This window comes from Monodon monoceros, unplaced genomic scaffold (genome assembly GCF_005190385.1).
Source record: "Monodon monoceros isolate NGI ecotype Baffin Bay Population unplaced genomic scaffold, NGI_Narwhal_1 Super_Scaffold_7, whole genome shotgun sequence".
Classification (NCBI taxonomy): domain Eukaryota; kingdom Metazoa; phylum Chordata; class Mammalia; order Artiodactyla; family Monodontidae; genus Monodon; species Monodon monoceros.
The window spans coordinates 59,853,220-59,865,434 of record NW_021703784.1 but is presented as its reverse complement, the minus strand read 5'-3'; the positions used below and the strand labels follow the sequence as shown (position 1 = coordinate 59,865,434).

The 12,215-nt window shown below is 39.9% G+C and overlaps 1 protein-coding gene across 1 annotated transcript; it reads right to left on the bottom strand.

The window, feature by feature from the left end:
* Positions 1 to 6,046: 6,046 nt before the first annotated feature.
* RBMXL2 (RBMX like 2) lies at positions 6,047 to 7,198 on the bottom strand. The gene has a single exon (XM_029209292.1). It carries the CDS (start codon positions 7,196 to 7,198, stop codon positions 6,047 to 6,049), a length of 1,152 nt encoding a protein of 383 aa, XP_029065125.1.
* Between the last annotated feature and the right edge of the window lie 5,017 nt (positions 7,199 to 12,215).

The following is a 12,215-nucleotide window of genomic DNA, read 5'->3' as shown; positions in this document are numbered from 1 at the left end:
CTAACCCCTAAATATTCCTGGGTAGGGGCTGGTACTTCCTATATTGTGCAACCCAAAAGCCCCAGAGCCCAAATGTAGGAGTTCTCTCCCAAAGCTAATGTCTAATCCTGCTGGATCTCTGTGCATTCCCCTAGAATGCATCTAGGCAACCACCAATTGCTACTGCTCTGTTTCTGTGAATCTTCCTTAATTCAACAGCCATGTATATTTGCTGCTGTGCTGTTTGCCTCGTTCACATAAAATTGTAAGTGATTGATATATAGTGGATACTGCATAAATACTGGCTCAACATCTGATCTAATAAGTAAACACAGAGGTGAACAAACAACCTCATAAGGTGAGCACTCCTATCTCTATTTTACAGGTAAGCCAAACAAAGCAGAGGTGACCAGGCCCATATCACACAGTTAGTGAATGGTGGGTATAGGATGTGAGTTCAGGTCTACCAGATTCCATACTACTTACTCTGAATCACTATACTCTACTGCAACTCACGGACTCCCTTAGGTGCACCAAGCTCTGTGTCAACTGTAAGTAACGGTAACAGCCACACTTTTTAAACTCCAGGCATCGCACTAGCTACCTGACTTATGAGATAAAGTCTAAGCTAATTATGCCAGAGAGTAATAATTCTAAAATCCTACTAGATTTGAAGGAATCAAGGTCTTTCTTTTTTAACCTCTCACTTTTTAAAAATTGAAATATTTTGATGTATAATATTATGTTAGTTTCAGGTATACTACATAATGATTTGACATTTGCATAAATTATGAAATGATCACCAAGATTAAGTCTAATAACTTAATGTGTCCCCATACGACATTAGTATAGTATTATTGACCATATTCTTTATGCTGCATGTTACATCCCTGTGGCTTATTTATTTTATAAACAGAGGTTTGTACCTCTTAATCCTCTTTACCTACTTCATCCCCCTTCCCCGCCTGCCTGCCTTCCCTGAAGGAATCAAGGTCTTGATAATAACATGTCACTTCAAACTGGTTAGGAATGGGACATTGAGCCTGCTGATGGAAGTTCTTGGTCACCTTAGCTGTCAAGAAGTTGAGAAGGCAGAGGCTACAGAATATAAATCAGGGCTGTAAAGAGTCAAATACATCTTCTAGATTTCAAGTTGGGTGAATACAGCCTGAATAAATACAATAAAACTCTCAAGTTGAACTTTTCTGAAGACTTCTAGTACATGAGCAATTTTACCGGTCAATGGCAATGATAAACTCCAAAGGAAAGTCGTGCTACTGCTGTGTGTAGAATGCTGTGGTGCTACCACTTAATGAACCCCGTTCATTCCCAGCACTGCGTTGTGTGTTTAAATGCCTTATTTTAAACTCTCAATTTTATGAGATGATTATCATCATTTGCATATGAAAAAACCAAAGGTCAAATTTTTAAAAGATAATTGCCCAAGCCACATAAAATAACAGAATGTGGACTCATACATATGACAAAAAGATTACCTTTCTACTGTAACAAGGAGCCTCCAAACATTATGAGGAAGCTATATTCGTTTTTCCTAAATTCTTCCCTAAAAATTCATAACACATCCTCAGATTTTTCATTATTCTTGAGTATTTTGGAAATATGATAGTTGAATACATTCCACAGGGTCATCATTGCTCTGTAGTTATCCTCGAGAGTTAGTTTACTTTTGTGCTTGATACCCATGTTCAATGTCACCCACAAAATATTTGGACTCAGAATCATCTTTAAAGAATTCAGATGTGCTACACTGTGAGAGAAATTAGCTTCACAAGCAATATCACTGCAAAGAGAACATAGAGGTTCTGAAAGGAATTCCACCATCACTGGATTTCGTGTGTGCACAGCAAAAGCAACACAGGCTAACTCTGCTTGGTGAGTTTGGGAATATGCCCCAAAGAGGAGGACACAGTTAACTGTCCCCAAAAAGGAAACTTCTCTGGGGGAATAGAAGGATAATCACATAACCTTTGAGGTAAAGGTTAAATGGGAGGCAGCATGGACCCCACATAATCTTAAGGCTGAGAAATGTTAGAGAGGTCCCAGGTTGGAGAAATACAGGCAGAAAATTCTTTGCCATCTTACCTGTCCTGAGGCAATGGGAAAAGGGGAGCTATTGACCTATAGGACACAAGTCTCCCTCCAACACTCTAGGAGAACCCCAGAATTCAGGTTGCAATCAGAGATGGAAGATGTTAAGGCCTCACCTGATGGGGAAATATTCAGCAATGCTGTCAGTTGCCACATGGACAGTTTGGTTGCTTCTGGAACCCTGTTTTGGAAGGAATGTGGAGAAGGGGTCTTAGGAATAGGCTGAGACAAGCTCAAGATAGAGAACATAAAGGTTTTGGTTATGAGATGCACATTCCTTAAATTATACCCAGGGAGTCAGTCCTGCAAAACACTTGATATGCGCTCGCTCGCGCGCTCTCTCTCTCTCTCATGAAAGTGATTATAAACAAGATCTCAACTGACTAGCTCTCTTATTTTCCTACAAAGATAGGTCTAATACATTAATTTCCATTGAGGAAATATTGGGTCTGTTATATACGTACATGAGAAATCCACAGCCATTGTAAGCTATGATCTCTTGAGCTCATTTAAGCTCTGGCTAAGTCTTTATTTCCAAATGTTTGCATCTCACTTTTAAAAAAATTATTAGTAGTTTCAATAGCCATGAGATTACTCCTTAGAAATAACAATTCTGTTAACTGGAAAAAGGTTTTCATCGCTATTATACTTCAAAAAGAATATCAAAGGGAAAACTGTAATATCAGCTAAGATTTGGTTCTCAGATATAAAAGTTCTACCCTTGCGGTTATCGTGAGCTAGCCATGAGCACAGTCTAGAATAGGAGGGTTCTATGAATTGAGTCAGAATAAGGCGTCATCCACCCAGAGGGAACAAATCTGGGAGGGAGAATCACTGTCAAGGTAAGACAGTTTCAGGGTAATAGTTAACATTTTTTTGAGTAGCCATTATATTCTGGTGCTTACTGAGCTCTATTTTTCATATTAAAATTTGTATTATAAAGTATTTAGAAATTATACAATAAGAGATGCCAATGTGCAGACCATAGAAATTTAAGGTAACATTGTCATTTTTGCTTAAAGTCCATCTTTTAAAGAGATAAAACATTACAAATTCAGCTAAAGCTTCTTGTGTATCACTCCAATCATATTTTTGTTTTTTTATTTTTAGCACACCTATATTTACAGTATTTGCCTTTTTCACCCAGCAAATATTTTGATATTTACCTATGTTGATACATGTGGATCTGGTTGATTCACATTAGCTTCTACATGGAACTTCACCGAAGAGTGAATCTCAGTTGATCCTCTCCAGTAGGGTCTTTCTACCCTTTTAACATTCAAAAAGTGCTGTAAAGACCAATCCTGTGCATATCTCCTTGTGTACTTGTGCAAATTTCTCTAGGTCCTCTCCTTGAAGCAGATTTTCTGGGTCATTAAGGTATGTTCCCTCCAACTTTATTAGGCATTGCCAAGATTATTTCCAAAGTGATTGTGTCAATTTACACGTCTATCAGAAAGGTATGAGTTCTTTTGCCCACTTTTTTCTTGGTATTTTTTCTTTCTTATTGTTTTCTAAGTATTCTTTTGGAAATTATTTCAATGCAAATAAATTGTTCCAATCTATGGTTTAATACTTCACTTTACCAGTGTCTTTTATCACAAAAAAAATCTTAATGTGGAAAATTGTAACATTTTCCTCCTAGGTTTGTGCTTTTTGTCTTAAAAAGAAACTCTATACCTCAGTGTGATATATTTATTTTCTTCTAAGTGTTTAAATATTTTTCCTCTTCACATCACATTTATCTTCAAACCAGCTAGAATGTATTTTTGCGTATAGTATTAGGGAATCTCTTTTTGCAGAGATAGACATTAAAAAAGTCCATCCTTTCACCATTGCTTTAAAGCTATCTGTCATAATACCATGTTTTCATATACAGCTTGGCCTGTTTCTAGGCTGTTTTGGTCTATTCATCTGTCTCTATTTGCCTGTTGATGTCACACAGCTTTACTAAATTACTATAATTTTCTAATAAGTCTTGATATCCAGAAGGGTAAGTTCTAATTTTTTTTTTCAGAATTACTTTGCTCTTCTTGCTCTTTATTCTACCATATAAATTTTAGGATTAGCTAAATCTCCCATTAGTGTCTTTTAAAAAATCTATTTCTTAATAATTTGTTGGTAGTGAATGGAAACTATTAATTTTTTTCTGTTTTGTGGTTGATTGGCCAAATCTTTTATTTAGTATTCCATCGCTGATCAACACAAATATTTGATATTATTGGGGAAGAGGGGAGGGGTGCTGTGTGGCAAAAAAAAATCATGTTGTAATTACACTTGAAGTTGTACTGATTTTCCAAATTAATCTGGCAAGGTTGAGAACGGTTATGATAAATTCTTCTGAACCATGACAAGACATGAATCTCCATTTATTTAGGCTTCTTTTATGTCCTTTAACAAAAATTAGCAATTCTTCCATTAAGGTCTTACACACTTTTGCCAGGTTAACTCCTGGATCTTTTTTTTTTGGTTGAGCTATTTCTTGCATTTGATCTTCTGGGCCACTATTGCAGCCTCTCCTGTAATTCACCTACTTTATTATTTTGTCAAAAAATCATGTTTTTAGAGTCATATATGTGAGTGTGTTACATTCAGGTCTCTTTAAGGACTTTTTGTTGTTGTTCAGGTGTTCATCTGTTTCTCTAGCAATTATAACACTGAACATGGATCCCAATATTTTGACCCGATCCGTCTTTGCTCGTTAGAGATCCTTGACTGTACAATTACCTTCCTTTCAGATAAACAGAGGAATTCACAGGAGCTAAATGGAAAAGGTGTTTCTTACCTTGTGCTTGGGGTGAAAAAAGGAGATTCTCATATTCTTGAGCCACTTTGGAGGAAGCCTCTGTGATCTTTGCTCAAGCCCTTCTCCCCACCATAAGAGTATAGACCACTCAATCCATGCCCTTGCCTTTTGTGGACAAGAGGACCTCATAACAGGCTGAGATCCTCAGATGTTGAAATGCCAAGCTCTCAGAGATCCTCTGAGTTTCTGAGCTCTAATGATGCTTACTTTTGTTTCTTCCACCCCTAGGGGAAGAATCCCAATTCTCCAATTCTCTAGAGCCAAGGGCAACTAGCTTGCAGTTAGGAATCGAAGCTATCTGGATACCCAAATCCACCATTGGTATATTTTCTACTTGTTTTTTAAAATTTGTTGGTGGTGAAAGGGAATGGTATTAATTGATTTTATGGGGGGCGTTTTGCAGTTTTGTGGCTGGTTGGCCAAACTTTTAATATAGTATTCCATCCTAGTTCAACACAAGAATGGTATTTTGAGGAGTAAGGGAATAGGAGATTCTGCAGATTTCCAAAGAATAAGAAAACAGGCAAAATGTGGCCAGCATTCTCCATTTGTTTTTTTAGACTTACTGCGTGAATAGAACTTTCTTTCGTTACATATACGACTGATCTAAGTGGTTTTTGTTGTTGCTGTCGGCTGTTTGGTTTTTAATACGGTTAACACTGAGATTCACTTTGAAAGACACTTAGAAATCTTAGGAGTAAAACACACCAATCCCTCCCACTCTCCCCAAAATCTAGTTGGTTTGAATGGACAGAATGACCGAATTTTCCATTTTAGGTGTGCAGAAAGATCTTTGTAAAAGATCTTAGAACTTTAGGCCTCATTTATCAGGTGAATTTAGAAGGAAGGAAGCCTTTAGGAGAATTTCTACTTGGAAATATAAGAAAACTAGTACGCAGGTTCAAGTCATATATTTTTAAATGAACTTGTTGAAAGAAACGTTAACAATTCCAAAACGAAATCAAAACAAGTTTTAACTTTTTCCTCTCAAGAGTACAAAAAACAAAAATTATGGAGAGAAAGTTAACAGGAAATTCTTAAAACGTGAAAACAACTCTTCCTTGCGCTAGTCCTTGAGTAGTTACCATAGAACAGTCTCTACTTTTCGGCAGCTTCTTTGAATGCAGATTTTGGTCCCAAGTCTCTTGGTGCTTAGTATCTGCTCCGGTCTCCCCCTCTCTCCGCACAGCTTCCCAGGCGGCCTCCGCCTAGTGGGGCCCTGCGGCCGGACCCGCTGTAGGACTCGCGCGGGGGCGGGCACCTCCTCTCCATGGACCGCGGCCTCCCGCGATCAGCTCTGCCTGCCCGGTCGCGGCCCCTCCAATAGCGCTCGCTCCGGCCGCCACCGTAAGCATCGGGCGGGCAGCCGCGGTACTCGTCGTAACGGCCGCCGCCGTAAGATGGCGGGGGCCCCCGTGAAGGGGTGGCGCTGCGCGGGTCCCCGTAACTCTCGAAGGGGTCTCGGTAGGAGCCTCCGCTCGGGTGATACAGGTAGTCGCGGTCGCGCCCCCCGTAGCCGTCTCGGTCACCGTAGCCTCTCGATGGACAGTCGTCCCGGGCGCTGGAGTGGCCGTAGTCGCGGTAGGTGTACTCTCTGGGCGAGGGAGCAAAACCCCGGGGGTCGCGGGCGCTCGAGTAGTCGCGGCTCGACGAGTAGCTGTCTCGGGGCGAGTAGCCCTCCTCCCGGGGGCCCAGGTAGGGGTCCCGGCGCGGGGGCGGCGGCTCCCGGCGCAGCGGGCCGGCATAGCCGTCTCGCCCCCGCGTGGCCGGGGGCCGCCCGTGTATTCCACCGTTTCCGCTGCGGGCCGGGCCCGACGGCGCGGCCCTCTTCGGGGGCGGGCCGGCCCTGCGCGGCGGTGGCGGCCCGCGCTTCACAGGCAGCGGGGCCCGGGAGGACCGCAGGTAGAAGTCGCCCGCGTAGCCGCCGTCGTCCGCCGGCCCGCCCCGGGACTCGGGGCGCCGTGGGGCGCTGCCGCGGTCCCCGAGCAGGCCCCTCGGGCGGCTATGGGACGGCGGCGGGCCCCGCCGGCTGCTCTCGAACGCCGGCTTGGTGGCCTGGGCTACCTTTATGGCCTTACCATCCAGGGACTTGCCGTTCATGTCTCTGGCGGCGGCCTTGGCATCTGCCGGGCTTTCGAAGGTGACGAACGCGAAGCCCCTGGACTTGCTGGTTTCTCGATCTTTCATCAGGAGCACCTCGGTGAGGCAGCCATACTTGCCAAACGTGGCCTCGAGGATTTTCTCGTCGGTTTCGAGGTTGAGCCCGCCAATGAAGAGCTTCCCCGGGCGATCCACTTCCACCATGTCTGCGGGTCGGGTGGTCAGTGGCGTGGGCGGCGAAGTCGAGGCACCGGTCTTCGCTTCCGAGCCCGCTGGCCGAGGGCGGCTCCTACCGGTTGGGCGGTGCGTCGTCGCGGAAACCCGCGGAAACCCGCGGAAACTCGCGGAAACCCGCGGAAACCCCCGGAACCACAAGTCGGCTGCGCAGGCGGAATGCTCCGGTTTGTGCCTCTCGGGTCTAGTTCCCGCAGCTTGGCTGGCTCTTGCTGGTTGTGATTGGTTGGTGGTGCGGGGAGGGCCGTCCCGCCCGGCAACGAGGCAAGTTGGCGGTTTTGTGACTTTTTTCACAGTCGTTTAACTACGACTGAGTGAACCTATCCTTGGCCTGAATTCTTTAAGTCACTCCTGAAAAAAAGTTTTTCCCATTGCTCTTAATGAGCGGAATTTTAATGCATTCCAATCCACGTTACCCAAAACCATATTCAAACAGAAAAAGTAGTTGAAAAAAAATGGAATAATAATTTTAAAGTTTTAAAATGCAGTTTGTACGTAAAATGTGTTAAGAATACGATTTTTTGCGTTGTCAAGGGGAAAGAGAGAAAATGATAAGTGGAGGGTTCTTTGGTGGTATAGGAAGAAGAGGGAGTCATTCTTTGGATGTGCCATCTTTCCCTCCTGCACCGTTTTCTTGCATTTTTCAACCTTCAAAGGACTCAGTTATGTAGTATTGAAACTGCCCTTTAAGATAAATATTGAACGGAAAGTCACCTGAGGGACAAAATAAAGGCAAATGTGACAGCACTAGGACACTCGCCAAAGTAGCACCTAAGCAAGCATAGGACACTAAAGCCTTTACCGCTTCATCGCGAAAGAAAGGCTAACCTCAGGAAAACAAAACATTTTGGGTTCATTCTAACGAATTACACAGTTCAGATTTGTTCCCCACGATACTCTCTGAATGGAAATAAGTATGAAAAGTAAATTGGTGAACTATCTTCACCCAAGATAGTAATGTCTAAAGTCACTTTTTTAAAAAATATTTACTTTGTGTGGGAGTGTGTATGTATATATTATGTGTTACATTTTTTTATTGCAATAGCCATATAATCTTGAAAAGGGTACTGCAAGGAGGCATTTTTATGATGTTTCTGATTTTAATGGGTACTCTTTTAAGGCTTTGAGAGTTTTTTAGCATGCATAAATGGAAGTTAAAGTATAAATGCATCCCATCAGTTCATGTGAGGAATTGCAGTAACAAATTTTTATTATTAAAATCATTATTATATTTCTAAGGTAAACTTACCTGTTGGGATGTATTCATTTTAAATATATTAACGAATTTTGTTTGCTCATACTTAGAAATTTTACATTTCTGGGCATAAAGGGTATTAGCCAATAATTTTCTTCCCCATACCTAGCTGGGGAGATTTTTGCCCAAATTTCTTTTAGTTTTCAGTCTATTCAGATTTTTAAAAATTTCTTCTTGACTTGGTCTTTGTAAGATATACTTTTTTCTAAAAGTTATCCATCTTTGTTTAATTTGAAAATTTATTTTATCAATAGCCTGTCCGGTTTTGCTTTCTTTTTTTGTGACCAGTCTTGCCAGAAGTTTTTTACCTTTTCAAAGAACTACACTTTTTCTTTGCTGATCCTCTGTTTTGATTTTATTTGCTGCTATTGTCTTTTTTCCTTTCCATAATTCTTTGGATTTACAATTTGTATTATTTTCATTCTAGATTTTTAGGTAAGACACTTAGTGCATTAAGAGTTTCAAAAAACATTTCTTCTGATTGTTATATCTAAGTTTAAATTTTACTCTCCATGTACTAGTTAACAGCATGCCCTGAGCTGTGATACATGGTTATTTTCACTGTTGTTCAGTTCCTAACATTTTCTCATTTTCATCATTTCTTGACTCATGAATTATAAAGAAGTATGTTTTAAAAATTTCAAACATATGGATATTTTTGGTTTTCTAACATGCTCTATATGATATCCATACGTTGGTATTTGATGAAACTTGCTTTATGACCTGAAGTATATGTGTGCTTTTGTGTGTGTGTTGTGTGTCTAATAGTCCACGTATGCTTGAGAAGAAAGTATATTCTCTAAATATTGGGGTAGAATTCTTTCCTTATATAGTGATGTTCAAGTCTTCCTCATCCTAACTTATTTTTTATTTGATAGAGTTGTTGAGAACTGTTTTAAACTCCCATAATTGTGGATTTATTAATTTCTCTTTATTTTTATGTCCATTTTTGCCTCATGTAACTTAAGATTATATTGTTAAATGCATGAAGATTGAGAATTGCTATGTATTTCTGGTGAATGATTTTATTATGTAATGATCCTCATTATTTATAATATGTTTTTTACCTTAATTTGTTTTGTCTGACACTTATGTAGCTCAATATTTTTCAGAATTTTTTCTGCCAGCTTATTGTGTGCCGTCTGTTAACCATGCCTTTCTTGCCTCTTTTTTCCATCTTTCCTGCCATCTCTGGTATCACATGATTTGACTATTCCTTTCTTTTTCCTCTAACAATATGGAAGAAGTTATGTTTTCTATATCTATTCCTTGAATGATTACCTTTAATGTTTTTATTGAGGGCTAACTTATAAACACAAAATTTACAAGTTTATGTATAAAATCTTAAATTTACTGCTTAATTAATTTTTACATATGTGTACATCCATGTAAACATGGATGACCCACATCAAGATCTATAACATTTCCATCACCCCCAATTGTTCCCTCATGCCCCTTTCAAAATAATACCTTCCGCTCAGTCAAAATAATACCTTCCGCTCAGAGGTAACCACTTTTCTGACTTACATAAGCATAATTTTGTTTTGCTTGTTCTTTGACTTTATATAAACGGAATCATATAGAATGAACTCTTCTGTGTCTGGCTTATGGCACTCAGTATATTTTTGAGATTCATCCATGTATTGTACACACCAGTAATTGCACTTTTTCTTTGATTTTTTTAGTTGTTGTACGACTATACCAAAATATTTTTTTTTCCATTTTTCTGTTGATGGACATAGGAGCTTGTTGGGGAATGATTCCTTTTTCCTCCAGTTACCACAATGCCCTCTCCCCATATAATCAGTCCCAGATCCCACAATACATCCAGAATCCATTCACTTAACTACTTCTGCACTACAATCACCTTCATACCAACTACCTATGTCCCTTAGCTGGACACCTGCTGGGGACACAAAGTCTTATGAGTGGGTAAAATGGTCAACAGTCCCAAGGGTCTGGGACTCCTTGACAAGGGAGCCTCATGTCCCTTGTCAAGTATCAAAACCCATTGGTGATCTGTACCCGGAGCTGCAATTAGATTGAGAGAATATAGAAATGTAAGGGTTGATAGAATTTAAGTGGAGGTTTGGATGAGAATTGGAATGTTTAAACAGGCTTTACGTGAAATGATTGGGTCTCTTTGTCTCTTTTACCTGAGTGTATTATGTGGATGGATATTGTATCTGACTGAGGAATGTTTCCCCTACCTACTGTTGTAAAACACAAGACAGAAATTGCTCCTTAAGCAGCATTAATAGGACATGCTAAATGGGAACAAGTAAGATTGCCTGAACACAAACGATGCGACCAACAAGGAATTAATTTCCAAAATATAAAAACAGCTCATACAGCTTAATATAAAAAAAATAAACAACCAAATCAAAAAATGGACAGAAGACCTAAATAGACATTTCTCCAAAGCAGACATACAATGGCCAACAGGCACATGAAAAGATGCTCAACATCCCTAATTATTAGAGAAATGTAAATCAAAACTACAATGAGGTACCACCTCAAACCAGAAGAATAGCCATCTTCAAAATTCTACAAATAATAAATGCTGGAGAGGGTGTGGAGAAAAGGGAACCCTCCTACACTGATGGTGGGAATGTAAATTGGTGCAGCCAATATGGAAAACAGTATGGAGGTTCCTTAAAAAACTAAGGTTACCATATGATCCAGCTATCCCACTCCTGGGCATATATCCAGAGAAAACTCTAATTAAAAAAGATATGTGCACCCCAATGTTCATTGCAGCACTCTTTACAATAGCCAAGACATGGAAGCAGTCTAAATGTCCATTGACAGATGAATGGATGTGGCATATCTTCATACACACATACACACACACACACACACTGGAATATTACTCAGCCATAAAAAGAATGAAATAATGCCATTTGCAGCAACATGGATGGACCTAGAGATTATCATACTAAGTGAAGTAAGTCAGACAGAGAAAGACAAATATCATATGATATCACTTATATGCTGAATCTTAAAAAATGATAAAATGAACTATTTACAAAACAGAAATAGACTCACAGACATAGAAAACAAACTTATGGTTACCAAAGGGGAAAAGGGGGAGGGATAAACTAGGAGTTTGGGATTAACAGATACACACTACTATATATAAAATAAACAACAAGGACCCACTGTGCAGCACAGGGAACTATCAATATCTTGTAATAACCTATAATAGACAAGAATCTGAAAAAGAATATATATATATATACACACACACACATATATAGACATACATATATATCTGATTTACTTTGCTGTATACCTGAAACTAACACAACACTGTAAATCAACTATACTTCAATTAAAATTTCTTTTCACAAAAGATTGCCTGAGCCCACACAGTATAGAATAAAACGACCTGAATGCTGGTATGAGTGAATCCTCTGTACCAGAGACCTATGTGGAGTATAAACAGGTTTATAGCAAAAGCTTGTGAACACTCCACAGTAATGACTCCTGGGACTTGGACTAGAGAATTTCCATTTGAGGGGCAATTACTAGCTTGCTATTGAACATTAATTGAAACTGTCCCTATGACTGAAGGACAAAAAAAATAATCTTCTCACCTCGCACCCATTAGTATGGTTACTATCAAAAAAAAAAAAAAAAGAAAGAAAGAAAAAAACAGAAAATAACGTGTTGGGGAGGATGTGCAGAAACTGTAACACTTGTGAACCTACTGGTAGGAATGTAAAATGG